Raw genomic sequence first — 22,617 nt, forward strand, 5'->3', positions numbered from 1 at the left:
TATGACTCAAGTCATCGGAAATGTTGATTGTGACAGGAGAGGTCTTGATTAGACTCAGCATAACAAATACAAAATACAATCAGCAATTTGGCAACCAAATGTGGTCATCAACTTTTCCCAGAATTGTTTATTTATTTTTTTAAACTTTTTGAATCAACATTTCAGCTGATAAAGTATGCAGCACATTTATTCTGTTTGCACAAAAAGCTCATTAAAATACAATAAATCAATATTATTTACATTTTCATTTAATTCGCAGTGTATCTGGTGCAATATACTGTATATACTGCACCAGATATACTGTAGCTAAAAGCTCATTCTCACGCGTGATCCCAGAGCGGCGCGGAGCTCGACGCACCGCTCAGAGGCGAGCCGGTTAATTTCTCTGTGTGTGCAAATCTCACATAAAGAGAATAAATCCATATGATTTAGTGTATAAATCATTTCCCTTTAGTTCTAAGTGTAACATGTGCTGAATAAGTGTTGGTATTATGGTAATTGCTTCAATAAAGTTATAAATATTCATGGTTGACATATTAATATTTCATATTGGCAATGATTCACCTCTGATGTTGACAAATTGCTCTGGACTCTGTTGGTGGTGACGTGCTCTACATGCACACACTCATCTCTACTAACAGTAACATACTGAATACACATGTGTATATGTTTATGCATACACGAGAGGCATGTACACACACACATTACGCAGACAAACACGTGCATACACAATGAAAGTCAGTTGAGCAAAAAGGTTGAACACTGATTTCAGCACAATACTAAACAAAGCAGGAATCTAACACTGAAGATTACAACTAACTATTTTAATTTTCAATATATTTGCATATGAAGTTTCTTGGGAATTGAACACAGGAGATCAAAGGGAAGAGAGAGACAATTTGAGTGTGGGGAAGGAAGAGGGTCAGAGAGAGACCGCCAAACTGGCCAGAAGACCAAACCAGAGATCATCTAAATGGATTCAATGAGGCCTGCGTGCATGTGCATGTGTGTGTGTGTGTGTGTGTGTGTGTGTGTGTGTGTGTGTGTTACACAAGTGTTTGATCTAGTTGTATGCTGGGCAAACATCCCACATCATTACTTCACGACGAAGATGTTATATATATTTTTTGTCACCTGCTAACTCGTACCTGATGTACAGAAAAAAATCCCCGAACTAAATACAAACTGAGGATCTCTGTTTGCTTGTCCGTGCACAATTAGGAAATTACATCTTTACAAATGAGTAAATCGTCCGATAACCTTGAAGTGTGACTTTTGTTGTTGTATAAACAAGTGGATGTGTGCGGCATTGTCACTGGTTAGATCCACTTTCTCTGGATTTAGGAAAATATTTATCTATATCTGAAAGTAATAAAAAAAACAAAAAACAAAAACAAAAAAACGAAAGAAACACTAAGTTCGACATGAAATCAAAACTCTTACTGACTATAGAAAACAAAACAGTTCGGTTATACAGACTCTAACTATATGAGAAGAAAGATAACAGTAATTGTAAAAGTTGTGACTTTTTGGCAATTCAATTTAGAAAATAAAATCTAAATGAAATGCTGATTGCTTCACTGCAGAACTCTTAAATATGCCAACATCTTCTCTTTTTCATTTTATTAATATTTAATGCATTTGATTAAAAACGTCTCATCACAAAAAGATAAAAAAACTGTATGTGTTATTATTTTTGGTGCCTGTTTTTTTCTGATAAGTGTCACCTTGCACCTGCATTCTCTTCTGAGAAATGTTTGTCTCTTCTCGGAATTTCAACTCCCTGTCAATCCGTACTTAAAAGAACAAAGAACATTCTGAATTTTGAGCGTAATATGTCTTTAACTGTATCTTTGCAGAGTCGACATGTTCAGATCATGCTTTAGTTGAAACCCCATAAGAGTTCAATGTGCGTAATAAGAATATGAGCTACGATGAGTTCAACTTGAAAAAAAAAATATTAAATGATATTTAAATTGTACAGAATCACCCTTAAGGGCAACGCTGAAACGGGGTTCTGTACTCACTGCGCTTAGCTCGTGGAAGTCGGCTCAATTTCACAAAAAGGGAGCAAATTAAAAGATTGAAATGCAAATTATTCCCCCACGTAGCTACGCTTTGGAGTGTGCTCACCATGCACATATCAGCTATGTCTGCATGAGTGTGAGAGGGTCACAGTGTGTGCAAAACAGAGAAAGGCTCTTTGTGCTTATGCCTACATATTGTATATATCTGTGTGTGTGTCTGTGAATTCTGCGGAAACAGATAACACTATATTTCATTTCACCTTCCTTGTCCCTATGGGAGTTCATGTTGTATAGTTCATCTGGACAAAAAGAAGAGGGGGGAGTGTGTTGATGGCCTTTTGCAGATGACTACATCTGTGAAAGTCAGTAGAGGGAAAGTCAGTAGTGCACAGACAGCAGCACACTGTAGCCAAACAACCACATTTACTCAACCTCTCACCATAACAGGCACACACACTGTTCCAGTATTTGGAGCCATAAGACAACATGATCTCGAACTTCAGAATGAAGTGTCTCCTATCACAGATGTTTGGCTGTTGCGTTGGGTTTGTGCTGTATTCAAATGTAATTTATTAAAAAATGATATTCTCTCTTTCTGCTCAAACCCTAGCAGCAACAATGGTCTGAATAAATGTGTGTAAATGGTACAAGAAGCACGCACCGCGTCAGTAGAAAGGAGACCGAGATCCTATGAATTGCATTTGTAAACTTTGGAGGGAACGTTGGAAAATATCACAGTATTCTGGGAAATTCTTCATCGTGGGAAAAGTATGATCCGTTTTTGATTTGACTCACTAGCCATTTGTCTGGCCAACACTGGAAAAATGCAATGTTGAGCTAAAAGGCTAGACGAACAGGTTAGGTAGATGGTTTATTATTGTGAGATGCTACAGTGTCTTATGATGGTTGTAGGCCGTGTGGTGCTATGGCTAAACATGTAGCCCAAGACATATTGAATATTGGCATTTATAAGTGAATTGTGTTTTTCGCTGGTTGGCCAGGTTCACAGATTATTTCTTATTAGCGAGTACCCTTTAAGTTTCTCACCAAAACCCACATATTATGCTCCTTAATGACGGAATAACTAAAGGTGCTTTCACACCAAACCTGTTTGGTTTGATGAAAACAAAAAGTTCACCTTTGGCTGGATAGTACGGTTTGTTTGGGCTGGTGTGAAAGCTGTTAATCAAGCCCCAGTGCTGACCAAACAACCAGACCGAGACCGCTCAAGCGCTCAAGTGCTCTTTGTGACACCAAAGAACACACATCAGAAGTATTAAAGTGCTGCATAAACTTCTGTCAGTCCCTGGAATGTAAATTCCCCACGTGGGTCCTGATGATGCACAATGACCATCGCCAAAACCGTCCAATCAACGAGTTACCCGTCAGTCTGTATAACTAAAAATCAGTGTGAACAGAAACAGAACTAGTCCTAAAATGAGACAATGCATCATTTTCTCCTTTGGTTCGGACCAAATGAAACTAACTACAGGTGTGAAAGCACCCTAAAATATACATCAGGTTTGGGCCAGGTTATTCTTTAAGACTTGGGTCTTAAAAGAGAGATTTAAAAGAAGGAATATCAAACAGTTGCAACACTAGCCTCTATGGCTTGAAATGAATAAGTCTCTTCGTACATTTTGATTTGTGTGAGCTCAAGTTGCACGACATTACACTGGCTTACAAAATCCCTTGTGTACAAAGAAGTCCTTACAAGTTTACTCAATTTTAGGTCAAACTGACTAAATATATCATTTGACAAAATTATTATACACACTATTTTCAACTCACACACACTCACAAATGTGTGTTTATGTGTCTGCCCTTCAGAGACACTCTGACCAACTTGCTGCATCATCGCTTGTAAACATTCATTAAAACTGGCTGCTTTTTGGCTCTGCAGAGCTTTTTTCTTATTCCCTGGAATGAATGAAGGTGGAGCAGCCAGTGAAGTTCCAGACTGCACTGGGCCAAGTGTGGAGACTGCCGATAAACCCCTGGCCTTTTTCTCTGCGAGTGTGTGTCTGCATCTGCATGTGTGTATGGCTTAGTGTGGTGACTTCCTAATGCCCTCCCAGAACGGCTGGGGTAAGAGTACTGCTCTGACTCTGTGTGTGTGTGTGTGTGTGTGTGTGTGTGTGTGTGTGTGTGCCATATGCAGAAACTGCTTGACATTGTACTTATTACAGAAACACTCGTTTATCCTCCTTTCTTTAAGCCTCATCAGCACTTTTGCTTCCTTTTCACAGTTGAAAGGAACACAAAAATGATGGGAGTCAGCAGAATTTTCTTTGAGCTTATTTACAGGCTGTGTTTCCCTGCTCGCCTCCTATATATGGATCAATACAATCTGTGTATAGTTTAAGGGCTACAACAGGGGGACGTCAAGGCTGTCTGTGTGTGAATGTGTTTGCGTTCTCGTGGCATTGCTGTTTATGTATATGCTTATTTCTTTAAGGTAAAAGCAAGGACTCTCCCTGCGGAAAGAGAGAACATTTCACACACCGGTGTGCAGCCATAATGTCTGAAGGTTGTTTAAAAAGTGATGATGAATGAAAGTATGTATTCAAATCTCACCCTAGCAGTATTCATGGGAGAATACAACACATTAGGAACAGGAAACTTTTATGGTACTGCCCATTCTGTAAGGCACAAGTTACTATCTTATATATAAGGCACTTTACTATTTTATATTACCGATACCATTAATGCACATTATTGACCTTGCTTCTTCACCAGAGTCTCTGTGCTTTCTCGCCTCACAGGTTCCTGTGGATCCGGGTTATACCTGGACCTGGTCTTGCCTCCTGCCGTGGTTCTGTCATATACATTGAATGTGTTGTAATTCTGTTATGCTGTTCATTCTGTACACATGACATCTATTGCACTTCTGTCCATCATGGGAGAGGGATCCCTCCTCTGTTGCTCTCCCACAGGTCTCTCCCTCTTTTCTCCCCGTTAAAGGTTTTTTTTGGGGGAGTTTTTCCTGTTCCGATGTGAGGGCTCCGGGAGAGAGGATGTCACATGTGTACAAATTGTAAAGCCCTGTGAGGCAAATTTGTAATTTCAGATTTTGGGCAATACAAAAATAAATTGAATTGAATTGAAATTGAAGTTCACAAATATAGTTATTCCCCCTCAAACTGAGGGTTGAATCTCAAAGCTCCTCTTCACAGACAAATGTACAAACAAAAGTCAGACAAAACAGGGTTGTGGGTGTCTGAAACCTACAGTAACTATGAAGCTTCCTGATAAAAAAAACACAATACAATGACAGATTAGATCCTGGGCTCTCTAAACTCTTTTCCTCTTTCTCGCCAAAAAACACACACAATCGCGTGTTAGTCCACCACACAGGCACGGTGAATTCAGCCAGCTGCTACAGCCCTGTCGTCTCATTATAGGTGACTGCATGCAGACCGTGTCTTGTTCTATCAAACCAATAAGACCGCGGCCGCCTCTCTGAGTGCAACTTCTGACAGATGCCTCTCTCAGCAATTTTCACTTTGTGTCTTGCTATGCACACAAACTCACATCTGTGAGTACGGGTGTATTTCTAAGCCCTTTCCCTTGATAGTGATTGTCTTTGAGTCGCTCATATTCAATTTTAACACTGTCATTCTCAATATTTCACATCTCGCAACCCACATGCCCCCCCCCCCCCCCCCCTTCTCTCTCTGTCACTCCTCTCAAACATCTCGCCTCGCTCTTCTTCCTCCCCCTTTTCTCAAGGGCAGCATGTCCACACTCACTGTGCCAATTTACACAGATTCGCACTTTCTGTGTTCCCTCCTTAATTCAACCATTAATTAACATATTGCATACGCCAGATTTTGTGAATCTGCCTGGTCGCCTGCTAGATGAAGTGTGTTAGTGTCTTTTTTATTTCCACCAGAGGTCTTTACAAACACCGGCAGATGAGGAAAATCTTCATCAGAAAGTTTAGTTGGGTTTTTTTCCTAGTTTTTTTTCAACAGGGTATCTATAGGTAAGATCCTAAGTTTTAGGATCTATTAAAGGTCGCCTGTGGAAAGTGTAGCAAAGCTTTGATGAGCAGGTGACTGTCTTGTTTGTTTTTCTCGTGAGAAAAAAACGCCGTAAGTTGAGTTTGAACATGGTTTCTTTCTGTCACGCTTTCTTTTTTGCATCCATTGTTTTTCGTCTCTTTGTCCTTACTCCGCCTGCCTGTCACTCTTTTCTCTCTGTTTCACATTATTACACTGAATAACTTTATGAGAGCAGATTTAATTTATAAGCACAGAGTTTAAAAAACATTTTTGTTTTGGAAACTCTGTTAAATGGTACGGACAGCAAATAATGTTTTAATTGGCTAAAAGTGAGCCTTGTTTCTGTTTTTAAAAGTTTGAGTAATTGCATTTTGCATTTTACGTTTGATTAGGCAGTGAAGTATTCCTCATCTTGAGAGAACAGAGAGTTAATGGGAAAAAGAATGTAGCTGGGCAAGACCTCAAGAGAATAGTTTTAACAAGTGCTCTCTCTGTTGCCCTCTCTTCTCGTAGTAAAAAACATTCTACACTTCTAAACAATACTTTCCAATCAATTTCTGTTGTTTCTTTTCATCTTCATTTTTTTTTAGTGGAGAACAATTAAATGCAATTTCCCATGCTCTCACCTTTCCCCATACAGACAACTTATTGCCGTAAGTGCACACACACTCAGTCACATACAGTATATGGTGCGGCCTTCTACTGTTCTATGGACGTAAGACAATCGTTACTGGCCCTTTAAGTCAACTGAAGTCAATTTAAAAATATGTTCCATTCCATGAAATTGCCTTGAAAAGTGTTGCTTACTAATAAAAACAAAGAAAATGATGAAAAAATGAAGATTCTTAAACAGCGAAAAGAAGAACTCGCTGGTGCTGCTTGGTACAATACTTATAAATGTTACTGTAATGTTTACTTAAACTCAAAAATAGGCGGCGATGTGTGCAGGCGATCGGCTTGAAGTCGGCGTATACACTGACGATACAATCTTGCTCAGAACAAAATTAAACTCGCCAAGCTGTCTGCCGGCTAAGCAGCGGCTGGCGGAGAGGTACAGCAGTGTGTACTGGTTGTTCAATTGTCTGTTAGTTGTTAGCCAAACAGGCCGTTCAAAACAACAAAAGGCAGAGAAGCAGATGAGGGGTCAGACATGCACTCAGCTATGCTATCAGTTGAAAGCCCCTACCAGCCGGGGGACGGTTAAGAGTAGCAAGTGAGGAGTCAGCAGGCAGTCAGTGGCTGTAAAAAACAGCCAATAAAAAGTGTTGTGAGAAAGTGTGAGTCAGCGCAACCAAGAGAGGTCCTTGAGCATGCAGCCATAACTGGGCACCCAAAATATAATGCAGTTTGCTGCAGCAGAATGCGACATTAGCCGTGGACAGACACAAAGGTGCGTACTCACTCACGCACTCACTCACACTCACTCACTCGACCGATTGTATGACTCTCCTGGCAGAGATAGGGAGAGAAATCTCTTAAGTGTTTTTCTCAAACCCTTGAAAAATAAAGAATGGCAGCACTGATGTGGCAAATAAAGGAGCCAGATGCTCATCTTCACTGCGCAACGTGACAACAATAAACCAGTTTAGACTGACAGATGTATGCGATGAATACATGTTCCGACGTGGTTGAATGGAGGCAATTGCACTGACATTTATAGATGCTAACTTAATGTCACACGAGGAGGGAAAGCATTTGACGACTATAAAAGAAAATCTAACAGACACTGGACATTAATAATTCAAACTATTATATCACATTTAGACTTGTTAATCGGGAGGCAAGGGATGTTAATCCTTATTTGCATTTGAATCACATGTTGTGCCATTCAACTGATAATGTGACCCATCTACGCCCACCAACACTGTTAAAATGAGGTACAGCGGTGTGTTATCATGCGTTCTGGCTTCTTTCTTGCCAACATTGTTTCTTGCCCTCTGTATACACCTTCTCTGAATCACTTGTCCTCTCTCTACCTTGCAGTGTGTGTATTTCCAGTCATAACAACAGCTTTTATGTTGGTTTGGACACTGTGAAAGCTTAAACTATTCTGTCTTTCTGTCCAACCTTCTCCATTATTATACAATCCTGCTTCAGCAGACACTTTAATGACTGACTGAACACTAACAAGGTGCGCAGCACTTCGCTCTCCCGCTGTTTGAGCTCTTTTGACTGACCTGTCTTCCATTTCTCCTTTTCTCTTTCTCATTCGATCTGGCTGTGTGTTTTGGAACTGTGGTGTGTGTGTGTGTGTGTGTGTGTGTGTGTGTGTGTGTGTGTAAATGACATAAATGATCACATTCATCCTGCAATTATCTGGATTCACTTAGGGTAACTGAGGGAAATCAAGACTTTGTGTATTGATATGCCTTTTGTTGATGAACAAAAGGCCGAGCTATTCTTTATATCAATTGTCTATTGCTAGTCGAAGGTTGCATCATTCTCCATGTCTTATTAATCCTGAGTCAGTGTGTGTCCCATTCATTATGTTGAGTTTTAATATACATTGAGAGCTTCCCCCCTCCCTACATGTACCCATTAGATACCCCAAACAATTTAACATTAATTAAATTAAATAAAAATTCTGGGAAAAGTTACTGTGCAACAACATCTACCAAGAAGCAATTAAATCTATTGTTTATTCCAACTGCAATCTGCTCAAAGCCTGACCTTTACATCACATTCACTGGGAAATAAACGGAATTCACTGGGTCCGTTTATCTGAGGCAGTTAACAACAGAGAGCCCAAAATAAATATGCTTGTATTACAATCAAACCACCCTCTTCATTACTGTCCCTGCTTGCTACAGCTTCTCAGACTCCCTGGTGAGAGAATCTGGGTAGAACAAGACCCGCCAATTTCAGTGCTGCTGTGTCAGATATATATTTTACGGGAGCTTCTGCCAACATCACAACAGTCTGAGTGTTGATGCATTATAATCTAAAGATTCTTTCACTCTGCATGTGTTTGCGGCGTAGCTCTGTTTCTATATATCCCTGTCTCTTTCTTTGCGGCTCCAAGCTGAATGTGACATTTACTGTAGCAGAACAGAAGGAGACATTTTGTCCTGGCATGATTAAACATGTAATGCCCTGTAGAGAGAGAGAGAGAGAACAAAAGTGAGTGAGAGAGTTAACAGCATGTGAGAGTCAACACATACATTACGCCCTCACATGTAAAAAGGCAAGCGTGCTCAGCAATATGAAGCGCATCATTTAGCTGGTGGCTGCAGCTAAAGGAAGGGAGATAATTAAATTTGAAGGCCAAAACTGTTCTCTTATTATGACATGAATCAAAATACAGACGAGGCACATTTCCATTTTCCAAATGCTAAACGTGCCTCTTACTACAAGGACTTGAATTTGACTTTGTTATGCATTTTAAATCTGTAAAATGTGGTGTTTACTTAAAGTAGCTACAATCAATATTACTATAGTAACAATGGATCACTTCACTCCATGCATGTGAAAGGGGTTGCTCGATATGCATCAAGAATCATCACCTAACTCTGCAGTTCTCCGCAGCTCTATGGGGCTTTATAGTGTCCTTTTAATAAAGCCTGAGCACTGACCAGCGAAGGCCCTATTTTAACTGAAGGAATTATTATTTATGCAAATGACCTGCCCTGTTGCGGGGCTCAAAATGCTAGAAAAGTTGTGCAACTTGGCACCCTTGTAAGGACTGGTCAAAACGAATAGATTTCGGGGGGGGTACGCTGCTAATCTTAATTAACTTAAGTAGTCGTCATTTTTCCATCATTATTCTGCTTACTACCCTCATATTATTAAATATTTATGTCATATGCATTGAATGTGTTGTAACTCTGTTATGTTGTTCATTCTGTACACATGACATCTATTGCACGTCCATCCTAGGAGAGGGATCCCTCCTCTGTTGCTCTCCCTAAGGTTTCTTTCTTTGTTTTTCTCCCTGTTAAAGGGTTTTTTGGGGGACTTTTTCCTGTACCGATGTGAGGGTCCCAGGACAGAGGATGTCATATGTGTACAGATTGTAAAGCCCTCTGAGGCAAAACTTGATTTTGAGCTATACAAAATAAATTAAATTGAATTGAATTGAATGGAAAAGGGTGAAAGCAGAGATGTGGCTGAATTAGTAACAGCTGGACTTCATCACATGTGAGTAGTAAGAAAGTAGTGGACAGAGAGGGAAAGTGAGATCACTGGGAATGGAGAGAAAAAGGAGGAAGGAAAGGAAACAAATGTGACAGAAACAAGAGAGCACACAGTGGAGGATAGAGCAAGAGAGAGACATGCATTTAATGGAACTGCTGAGAGACGGTCTCTTTTCACAGTGGCACATCTCTGTAGCCAGAAAGAGACTGTGAGAGGAGCAGAAAGAAGAAAATAGGGAGGAGAGATGGCGGGGTGCAGTCAGGAGGGATGGGCGTCCTAAAGTTGGGTCCACTTCACAGCAGCACAACACAGTCGTTAGAGAGGGTTAATGGATTAGAGGGAGACATAAGGAGAGGAACAGAGGGAGAAAAAGAAAAGAAGAGAGCAGGAAAATGATGATAACGTTGGGTTCCCAGCAGCACGGCACAGCAGAAGCGGAGATAATGATGGAGGGAGAGACACGTAGAGGAGGAGAGAGAGAGAGGGAGAGAGGGAATGGGGAGTGCTGAATGCGAACGCAACTCACATTGAGAAAACTCAGCAGTAAGTCAAAAGAATTGCAGAACAGAGAGAACTGGGATGAAGGGATGAAAGACAAAAGGAGGGAGGAAGGAAACAGAGAAACAACTGTTTTTACTTCTATATGGCGCCACAACAAGGCTGTGAGAAGAAAAGACACTATTTCGCTCTTTTACACACACACACACACACAGTCAAACTCACTCATACAGACAGATATATGCACAGCGGGGGTGAGTTGGAAAAAAAGGAGGTGTAATGTGTGAGAGGAATCAAAGAAAGAGAGAGACTTTTAGAGCAGCAGATGGAAAGATGCAAGTGTTGATTATGGCCTGTGGCCCTGATTCTGATGTGTTTGTGTATCCGTGGAATTATTTTCATCCAGTGAAAACAAGTAATTCACAGTGTGCGTCTGTGTGTGACTGCGTACATGCATTTCCCACAAAGTTAGCTCTAATTGAGAGACAGCAGCACTCACGCTGACAGTGGGGCTGCGTGCTAAGATAACATGCGTATATGCGCGCACACACCCACAAAAACACAGTCTGCTTCTCCACAGCGTCTTTCTTCTCCCCTACTGGTTGGGACAGTAATTAGAGGAGAACACCAGAAAGCGAGACGGAGAGAGCGTCCGGGAAAGATTTGCGAAAGACAAATATTCAGTGTGACACCAGAGTTTTGCTTTTGACTGTTCTACTTTGGCTCAAATGCTGCTGACAAAACTTTGGAGTCAGGACAGGGCCAAGAGGAAGTGAAGAGACGGCGAGACAGATAGGGGGAGACAGGGAGGTATCGGAACAGGAAATGGGACTGGGTAAAGTGTTCACTCTCACACTCTTACAGTTTTTCCTCACTCTTCAAGAAGTCTGACTTGCATCACCGTCCCTCTCTCCCTCCTACACAGGTTACCCGTCAGCAGAAATGCCTCCTATGACTGCCAGCTCCTGTCGCCTGCCTGCACATTTCAATTACAGCAGAGTTCACAATCCATTTGATAACTGTGGCCACTTTAGCTTTTCTTCAGAGTGCAGCTTTGCACCAAAAAAAAAGACACAGGAAAAGAGTATCATGGTTGTTGCAGTTCTCAGTTTTTTCATCTGTTGTAGATGCTCTCTGGCTGTGGAACACACTGCCCGAACAGCACCCGGGGGCGCCTCAGACACTGGTTTCTGTGTAAAACTGGTCCAGAAACCTCTCTCTACAGCAAGACGTATTCTTTCAACTGCTGGATTATCTTTCCCCTGCTTTTACTGCTTTTTCTTGTCTTCCTGGTGTTAATAATTCTTTCTTTCTTTCTTCTTAGAATTATGTTTCTTTGTAGCATTTTGAGGTTTGCTTTTAATTAAATGGATCAAAATCGAATTGCTTCATTACTGGATTTAGTTTGACTGTTCCATAGAATTCTCTGGATGACTCAAACACAGTAACAAATGGTCAATTTGATTCGCCTTTGGTTCTATTCTGTCTCCAATATCCGTCAAAAAATGATGTTTAATCCACTTCACAGGCTGTAATTTGAGGAGCATTATCATCTTTGATGATGAATAACACTTTCATTCTACGCCATGTATGAATGTGTCCAAATGGCTTCTTTTTTTGTTGTTGCTTTCAAGCACATCCTTCTTGTCCTGCTGGTTTACAATAAACTACAACACAAAATTAAGTGGGCACGTCCTTTTCAGCACTTCCGCTCAGCTTATTGAAACTTCTGTCTGAGGTACTGCAACTGTCTTCTGACCACACTTTCTGCACCTCATCCAAAACTGCTGCAGGCAAACTTGTTTTCTGTCCTCCTGAATTCTTGCATGTCACCCTAATCCTGCTCTCCCATGTGCTGACTGCCTGTGGTGGCTCATTTCAGACCCAACACCTGGTGTCCGAGACTGCAAATGAGTGCACATCCGCATCCCTCCAGGCCATGGTCTGTCCAGGCTCTGCATACCAGCCAGTCAATGCCATGCACTCTGCTAATGTTGTCTGCTTGGCTCTCCTAATAATGTGACCTGGTAATCACTCACCCCAGCCCTTGACTCTTCTCCCTCCTGGCTCTGAAAAATATTGGAATGACCTTCCCACCTCAGCCAGGGCCAAAGAGTAGCCCGACTCAAGCTGAAAATTAATCTCCTCTAGGAAACATTTCACATCCTCTTTAAATCATATCCTCACAGCTTCCTCTACTTCATTCTGTCTTCAGCTCTTATTTAACTTCACCTGCAAATTATCTCCCCCAGATCCCTGCATCTCTTGTCTGTTTTCACCGGTGAAATACCCAAATCACATTTGTGTTGGCAGCAACCGCAACGTGGTCTGCTTTCAAAAGAAGACCGGCGGAGTGCCACCAAATCAAGAATGACGGGCAGATGTGTGCTGATAGAGGGTTCCTCCCATTGGACACCTCACCTCCACTGCACGTTGTTTCAGTTAAAGTTGGGGTTGTTGTTTTCAACACAGCAGGAACAGCAACTATACCTGTGTGCTACCTGAAAATGCAAAACTGGATTGTCAACAGCTTGTTTATTATTTTTGGACCAAAGACCCTTTTGAGTGCAGTGTTCTCCCACAGTGTTGTTTATTGCTCTTAAAAGTACGTACAACCTTGTTCTGATAAAGTGTACTGTATATCCACCTTATATATTATATGATACCCTTGACCTGCTTGTAAAGTCTCCATTGTATAAATTTATGTTCAGTCTCCGTTTCTGACTCTTTTTTCAAAGATTGGAGGTAAACAGTCACAGCCTTTTGCCAATATTAATATTGCCTCACCATCACTAAGCTAAGGTTATTATATGTGCATGTGGGACTAGTGACTTTTTATCTATTTTTCTATATTCCTGCTGCACATCTTATAGCTAATATTTAGAACTACTGATTCATTTCTTACTGTCAAAGTTGCTCTTTGAGGTCTTCTTTTGTTTGAGGAGATACAACATTAATGTTGAATAACAAAACCAAATCACAGGACTTCTACAAGGCCTTTGATGTAGCAGTTAACAAAGCAAATCTTGTCAGATGCACTCTCATTGTGTCTCCCTTACCTCTGTCCCTGTCCCTCTCTTGTCTCTCTCACTCTCCTTGAGACCAATTAGACATAGTTTATGGCGTACAGATATTTTCCCCACTGTTCCCATTCCCTCTTGTGCTTCCTCTTTGTGTCTCTCCCTCTATTGGCTCTTGTACGTGCACCGCAGACTGAGAAACCTACAGACCAGTGGCTGGTACCTTGGTGGCCCTGATGAGCAAGAATTACCGCCTCACGGTTGTATGTCTCAACAACCAGTCATGCTGCAGTTCAAATCCATGTCTGTCCAAAATGTCAAAACCTTATCTTAATAGACATATATGTGAAATTTTCATAATTAGCGTGTTTCGTGAGGTCATGGGGACCTTTGACCACTTATTTCTAATCAGTTCATCCTTACGTCCAGGTAGACTTTTGCGTCAAATTTGAAGCAATTTGCTCAAGTCTCTCCCGAGATATCACGAGAATGGGACGCACGTGAGGTCACAGTGATCTTGAACTTTGACCTCCAAAATCCAGGTCCAGTCCAAGTGGACGTTTGTGTGAAATTCCCTCGAAGGGGTTTCTGAGATATCGCATTTATGAGATTGGGACTGAAGGACGGACAGACAACCTGAAAATATCCCTCCATAGCAGTTGCCGTCGCAGAGGCATAAAGAAAAGGATGGGGGGGGCGGGATGGGGAAAGAAAAAGACAGAGCGATGACTGGAGGATGAAAAAGAGAAGGGATGAAAGGGATTTAAAATATAAGAAAGGGAAGTGCAAGAAATAGTAAAAGGAGTAAGGAGAAATAATTGAAAAAAGAAGGGTTAAGCAAAATCAGCTTAATTCCTGCACACCTCCTCTCTATCTTCCTCTCACAGTCAAAGTGAAACAGCCAAAAGCAGAATTCTGGCCTCATGTTTAACTATTCACACTCAACAGTCATCTCCTGCTGTGGGTGTGTGTGTGTGTGTCATCTCAATCAATTTCCCGTAAGGGTAATAATTCAGGGTGAAGCACAATGGTCTGGGACATCAGGGAGTTGCTGCATGAATATTCATATGCACGTCTGTGTTTTTATGCCACTGATTTAATAAACTGACTTTTTAAAATAACGCCTACTTTGTCAGTCAAGATATAGTTTAATCATAAAATAACTATAATTAGTTAACGTGAAGAGGAGAACTCTGCTTTATATGCAGGTTGCTGGGACGTAAGCAAACCACATTCCTTGTGACTTTTAAACCAGTGAAGGTCAGCCCACTTAGCCCTGCGGCAGTAGTGTGTTCATGCTCAGTTACATTCCTGAGAGATATTTCTGGCTGGCCAAATCAGAAATGATTTACCTGTAGCCAAAGCACAAAGCTCTTCTCACATGAACGGGAAGCACCTGGTGCCACGCACAATCGCACACACTGTACAGCATTTACCCTCCACAGAACCACACACACCAATATATTGAATATATACACGCACAATGGACAAACACATTCTTAAAGAAATCAATGTTCTCTCTCTCTCTCTTTCTACTCTCTTATGATGCCACGACTAAAATGTTAATTACGGCTAAAAAGAGAAATGATTGTGAATATCAAACAGCAATTGCATCATCATCATCATCATCATCGTTATTACCACCATTAGCTGCAGCACAAGATGGAGGATTATTTACCAAAACAGTGGAAAAATCATCATTTGCTTATTCAGGTCCTGAAATGTTTCACATGGAGCTTTTAATAAAATATCCTCCTAAATTTTGCACAACGAATTCATCTTAAAAAATGAACTGTTGCGGTTCCTGGAGCATGATAGCGAGAGCACACTGTGCTCGTTGTAAAATAGCAGTTATTATTTTATTACGTTGCAAAACCATACGCATAGACACAAAATGAGCCAATGAATAAGAAAATATTTAGTGTCTCTCTATCATTCTATAGTCAATAGAGATACTCAACGAAACACACAAACCGGTTGGGAAACAGACAGAATGCACATTTATGTGAGCTTATTTTTTAGTCCTGCTCCCATTGCCCTCTCTTCTCCCCGTCATGGCTCTGTTCCTGCACTGATGGAATTTAAATCCTTCCCTGGGTGTCAATTGTCTGATCTCACACCTGAGAACGGGCCTGGCGGATTCTGGAAAATCTTTGGGGTAGAAAACCAGGATGAGGTCATTATCCCCCAATCAATCCATGTGGAACAAAACCTATCCTCCCTTTTGCTCTCATTTGACTATTGAGCTCAAACAAGAAAAGGTCAATCCACACTCATGACACCCAAAGGACAGCTATAATCAGAGTTTTGACATTAAATTGCTTTAGCAATAACACCTTTTTCTTCTATGCTTCCCCTCCCTCCCATTATTCCTCTATCTTTTACCTTTGAGATGGACCCTGCAAATATGGTTTGTTGCTGAAATTCATATCCCCACGGCAAAATATGAAACAACAACCCTACTGTGCTCATAAACTAAAACAATATACAAATAATTCTGGGAACCCTAGGTCTTGACTTACTCCATTAAAAGGCTACAAAAGAATGAACAGCTTGAACAGGGTGTCTGCCAGCGGGTGAAAGCCAACCACATGTTTTCTACTCATTCTGCCTTTACAGATCTCCTCACGTAGTTAATCTTATCGTAAGTCATCATGATGTGACGTAAGCAAAAAGACTTAGAACTACAATCTTGTTTTGAAAAACAGTTGTTGAGAAAATGTATTTGCAGCATTGTCAACATTTCAGGTCACATGTCTTCCTTACCTTGTTGTACAAAGGAGCCGTACACGAACCACATGGAATTGTACAGTGTTGTCGAGGACACGGAGCCCATGGGGAGCCGGGGTGGGTTGAGCCAGTTAAGCAAGTACACCAGGATGCCAACGAGGAGCACGGTGCCCGCGATGCACGCCCACAGGGACAGGTCGAAGGGCGCCAGGCAGGCGAACATGTCGACGGTGCGTTCGGCCTTGCGCAGCAGAACGCCCACAGAATAATCCATGTAGCGGGTGGTGAAGTCCACGACGCTCTCTCGCTCAGACGTGATGGTCAGGGCAGAAAATCCCACATCGGCTCGCTGCAAGAGGCGGAGGGGAAACAGAGGAGTTTTAAGTGTCAACACTGTGAAAATGTGTAGGTGAGGAACACCTCTGAAAAATCCCATTATCTAAAGAGATGCATGCATTCACTAAGTGCAAAGACATTTCACTGTCGCCTACCAAACAGCTGAGCTGTTGGCAAGTAAACACAATTCTTTTTATATTTCTCTGTTTTGTCTCTGTACTGTGTACAAGTATGCACGTACTGTCTTGTAAGCCCCATGTAATACCCAGCACGGACTGGGCATCTTTAGATGTGCTTGTTAAACCGTGCATTGATTCAAAGCCTTTCTCATCATTTGGAATGCTTGGAATTTTACGAGACAACAAATGACTGCTTTTAATTATTTACGTGTAAAGACTAAGTTGAAAAAAAAAAAAGCCGTCAGTGAGTATGTCTGCCAAGGAAAATAGGCTGAGCTCAGCTTAAATGCAGAAACAACAATGTCTAATTAAAATGTTTTCAGTCCCTAGTGCTTGGCTACCAGCTGTAGACATCTGCTTGTGACATAACAAGGATTTAAGATGCTGTTGTGAGTGTGCACGTGTGTGTTTGAAAATGAGTGGCAAATATTGCACATATATATTACGAACTTGTTAGACAATTACATTTTATTTACTCGAAACAACTGACTCCAACTAGTTTGGGGATTTTGTCGGCGAACACTAAGCCCTGCAGCCAAGGCAAAACACACTTACAGACACACAGACTTGCATTCTTACAAACATCCATATCCCCACATGCACGCACACACAAGACAAGCACACATTTTAACCGACTGTAGGCAACAAAACAAATCTGCTAATTTCACAGTTGAATGAGGAAACAAAAAGCTTAAATGTGCAGAAATTGTCATTTAAACTGCATAAGAAGAATATTAGGAGAAGGCCTGCAGGATGCCTGTTGGTTGAGACAACACAACGATATGCATGCAAATATGTAAGTATGTGTGTGTGAATAGAGATGAATTGCCATGGCGACTGCTTTGGTCAGTCAACATGGCAATTCAAACTTCCAAAATGCACTCTGGGTAATAATTATCTGGTATAATTGGGGTTTTGGAGAGATAAACCGTGTTGCTGGCAGATGGGGGGAAACAAAATGTTCAGTTTATTTACAGCCTGTGCTTGTCTGTGCTCACATACATATTCAAACATGCATGTGCTTGAAGCATTTCTCCATCACATTGTGAGCTGTTGCATTGTAGTATACAAGGTCAAGGGAAGGAGAACCCAGTGTTGGGAAAATATTCAAGCCTGACGCACAACAGAAAGAAACTAATGAAGGACAACTTCTGAGAAAACATTGCTGATAATAACAAAGGAAACATCCCTGACCTATGGAGTATGAACACAATGTGTCGGAGATTAGCGCAATTCCAAGAGAACATCAAAGGAGATTGTGTACACACACACACACACACACACACACACACACACACACACACACACACACACACACACACACACACACACACACGAGGTGGGGAATGGTAATTAAAGACCAGCTGGGTCTTTATTGTATGAAAATGTAAGAAGGTTGTTGGATGAGAATCCACTCCTGCTCCTCTTTTTTCTATTGTTGAATTGCTGTTTTAAAGTAAGAGTAACCTGTGTTCTTTTCTGTTAAAGGGATTTCTCGCAACACAACGGAATTTTGGTTTAACAATTTCTCATGGCAAACCTTGCTGCATTGACCTCTATCAGTATTAACTCTGTACCCAGCTAACATGTTTCTTTAATCTCGCCTCTACTTAGTTCAGGTTATGAAAGGAAACGAGACCCCATTGTTGTCATTACTGTGCCGTCCTTCTTGCATCCCATGTCAGCAGTCCATAAATAATTTTGGGGGAAAAAGAATGGCGTGACTGTAAGAAATTGAGGTGAGCTCAAGTCTTATTGTTGGTGGGCCCCATATGACAACACTCACTGAATGTTTTAAGGAACCAAGGCCCCAGAGGAAAAGTGAAGGTACATGCATTTCCATGTGTTTGCTTAGAGTGTGTTTCTGTAGCAAAATAAAACGAGCTCTGTCTTTTCTGCAGTAAAAGATGAGGAATGAGCATGAGTGCAACAAATCTGGCATCTGATAAGAGCTCTTTAACTTCTCAGAGAGATATTGATCACCAATATATTTGATTGATTGTGTAATTAAAGATGAAAATCTGAATTAGTGTCACCACTCCGAATAGACACATTTGTAAAGGTCCTTTTCTTTTTCATTCCTCTTCTCTGTTGCTCACTTTCTTTCTGGGGTAAACAGTCAAAGATGAACTGATGGATTACTATAAACATATTCAGTACTTTGGCAAAATAATGTCAACTATTCAGGAGCCTGCTGTTTGCTAATGGCTAACTTTGTGCTAATGAACAGCAATGGTGGGGCTACCTCGAGTAACCCATTTGCTATGGTGGCTATGATGAGGTTAAAGTAATTATCATCCAACTGTGCCGATCAAACTGTAGACCTCTCCATCGTCGTGACATCCACATTCATAGCTTCATTGCCACTTTTCGTCTTCTTACTGAAAGCGGTTCAAGTGTCTGCCAGAAGTTATGCATCAAACACTTGAAGACACCTGAAGCTAGTCAAATCATTAGAAAGCTGCAGTGTTTTTTTCACCAATATGCAATATGACATCTCTGAGTGTCTAAATTTCTCGCTCCAATTTAAAGAAGTTAAAGTCAGCCCTACGGTAGCCTATTGCAATATTTGCTTTTGAAGTGACAGGATTTCTAGTGGGAATGTTATGATGGGGACTCCAGACTGTGCAGACTCAACCTGAAGGAAGCTATAGTCCTATTTAGCATAAGTGATGCCGATGGCATGTGTCTGCTTGCATGCCTGCTTCTCCTCCTTGTGTATTCTTGTAATGACTATGCATAAATAAGCAACAAACTCCCATTTCCATATTCTCTCTGCAGGCTAATTCATCTCATTTATCCAACCCATGTTATTGTTCTCCAATGTTCAATCTTATTGTGTGTGTGTGTGTGTGGTGCATGCATGTGAATTATTTTCTCCTCACCTTAAAGACCAATTCACCCATCAGTCCGTTCCACTGACCGTCAGGCTGCAAGCTGCCGTATTTGTGGTCTGGAGTGACGTAGATCTCGTACTTAAAGCCCAGGTAGTTGGACAGAGCGTCCAGCACGTCGATGGAGAAGCCCTGGTACTTTTTCGGCTTTCCCAGAACATTCTCTGACACCATTACGAACGGCTCCTCCTGCAAGGCAAAAGATCAATCAGTGTGTCAGCAAGTCAGTCAAGCAGCCAATCAATACACCATCATTCAAGCATTAAATCACCCAATTACTCAAGTGGCCATTATACCACCACAAATGTTCATCTTAAAAGGTTGGGGGAATGTCTGTGAGAGCCAACATTACAAAGAGGTCACAGTCAATGTGGGGTGAACATGGGATCTGTCTCCCCTCTGACATGTGAAACGTCATAACAGGGGTGAAACATGCATCACATCCAGCTCTCTTATACATGCATGTGTATCCTTGATTCCTCGTGCAATTTGAGATACTAACAGCATGGGGACTCATTGAAACATTGCTTTATGTCAGTTACTAGACAACAAGATTTAGAAAGAATGCTACATACCATTTTTAGCAATATGGTAAAAAAAAAAAGTTCTGACCAGGAATAATTCTGCCTTCTGTTCTTGTGACGGCTATCTGGATACTGACTAATGTACAAACAAAGATGCAACGACATGCTGTACTTAATATCTGTTTAAGTGTTAACATTTTTAGATTAGAGGAGAGAAACAACAAGTACCCCTCAATCTTGTTTTGGCTGAGCTCCCAAAGTTCCCTACTCAGCTTTATTTTTATTCACAGAGGGAACCATGATTAATAATGTATTTAAACATAGCCTATTTAACATTTATAAGTGAATTAAAATGTTGGAAATCAATAATCGCGCCGTGCAATTCAGCAGATTTGTTTTTTTATTGGGTCATTTTGAAATGTGCTTGGGACGGCTGAACATTGTTTGTCAATATCTCCATGGCATCTAAAGGGCAGCTTCCTGATGGGGTAAAATGGCATCCAACGACGCTGACATTTTAGGCAATTAAAGGGACACGGCGCAAGGAGAAACAAGGTATTTTTCAACATGGAGAGCAACTTTTACTTACTATACTTTGATTGAGTGTTTCACACAGGAGTTTTCTCTCTTCTCTCTCCCTTTCTCCCTCACCCCTCTTTTTCTCTCTTCTGTAATACTTCCCTATTGATGAGTGAAATGTTTCAGGCCAATATGTCTCGCAGATTTATGAGGGGCCTGTGTGTTATTGACTGGATACTGGCTGCACATTAAGCACAGACAGACATGCATGCAGGCTATGCTACGTATTACCATGGCTCTTTCTAATCCTTGCTACCTGCTGCTGTTCAATAACCCATTAGGCAGTGAGTGGACACGCATGCCAAGTCCCTCTCTCAACAGAAGCAGCTATCCATCAAGGCAGTAACACCCACGGGCATACACACCCATACATACTGAATAACGCCCCGAGCACAACAGACTGCTTCCCTATGCGGGTACTTTCAACCTTTATAGACCAACATGGATGATCCTTTTGTACAGGGGAACAATAACACAATTGACCACTTGTCCAGATACACTTCTCAGGCGAATGTTTACATTGGAAGCTCATTTCTAAAGGTAACGTATGACATACATTACACAGCCATGATGACATATTTACAATTTAGAATATAGGTATCAATGTTTCCAAATCAACTGTGCAGACACATGAGGGTGGAAGAATGTTCCACTACTTCTCCAGCTTAGAGTTTTACGAGTGCATTCGCCTCTTCTTTATTGCGTATTCTATTTCTGAAGTGCAGGACAACAGGATTCTAACAAGCTAGGTTGTCAATCAGTCTAGGGATGTTTAAAGAGAACTGGACACAGCATTGGAGGTGTCGCCCTGTTCATTCCTATGACAGTTGTTCAACTGCGCATGAAGGAAAAAAAAGGTTTGATTTATGATTATGAAATCCACACTAAATTACCAAAATCTTCCGCATCCATGGGCTCATTGAAGCGCACTAGCGTTTCCCCTTAACCCCTTCGACCAGCCCTCCGTCCAGCCTCGTTCTCATGAACGGAGGAAGGAAAACAACCCTGGATTGGCTATTATTGCATTTCACAACTTTGAGTACCTAATGATTTAATTAAGGGCTATTCAAGTGTTAGCACTTGTTTTTTCTGGCCCAAATGGTATCATGTGACGGACCCAGAAGTTCCACAGTTTGGCCAATATGTAAAATTTGCTTCAAATCCCGGCACTCTTCCTGGGGGCTTGGTCCAGGGGCATGGTACGTGTGTAGTACCAAGCAGTTAAAGAATAGATAAATGACAACAATGTAGCAACAAACACTCAATAAGTAAATGGTTTTACAAAGTACAAAAAAGAAGGACTTATGTATCCTATTTGCTTTCACTTGATGATTGGAAATTAAAATTATACTTTCTAAGTCAAAATTGAGCTGTGCCTGAAAAAGATTCTCATTCCATTCCATTTTCTCTCTCTATGTTTTCCCAATAACTATTTACCTGTTGTGCAGTAATTGCTTTCCAAGTAAACAGGCTCCGTGATTTGCAGTGAAAGCCCACATATTCATGCTCCACACATGTATGTGACTGCGTAAGCACAGGCCCACCAACACAAGTGTGCTAGCTAACAATAGAACACAAAGCCAATGGCAGCGGCAGATCAATACAAGACAACAAACAGTGCAACTTTGTGTAGATGTGTGTATGTGGGGGTGGGGGGGGTGTTTGAAAGTCTCATTACGGTGCACTGAA

At 41.2% G+C, this 22,617-nt stretch overlaps 1 protein-coding gene across 1 annotated transcript in view; it reads right to left on the reverse strand.

The window, feature by feature from the left end:
- grid2 (glutamate receptor, ionotropic, delta 2) overlaps window positions 1–22,617 on the reverse strand; it is a 425,055-nt gene that overhangs the window by 69,891 nt on the left and 332,547 nt on the right. The window contains exons 10-11 of the mRNA XM_076099476.1: window positions 19,817–20,014; window positions 16,453–16,765 (exon numbers count right to left, since the gene is read on the reverse strand). Of these exons, the coding sequence (XP_075955591.1) occupies window positions 16,453–16,765; window positions 19,817–20,014 (511 nt within the window). The remainder of the gene's footprint in view (window positions 1–16,452; window positions 16,766–19,816; window positions 20,015–22,617) is intronic.

Source organism: Anarhichas minor, unplaced genomic scaffold (genome assembly GCF_050575085.1).
Source record: "Anarhichas minor isolate MPS153535 unplaced genomic scaffold, ASM5057508v1 ptg000025l, whole genome shotgun sequence".
NCBI lineage: Eukaryota > Metazoa > Chordata > Actinopteri > Perciformes > Anarhichadidae > Anarhichas > Anarhichas minor.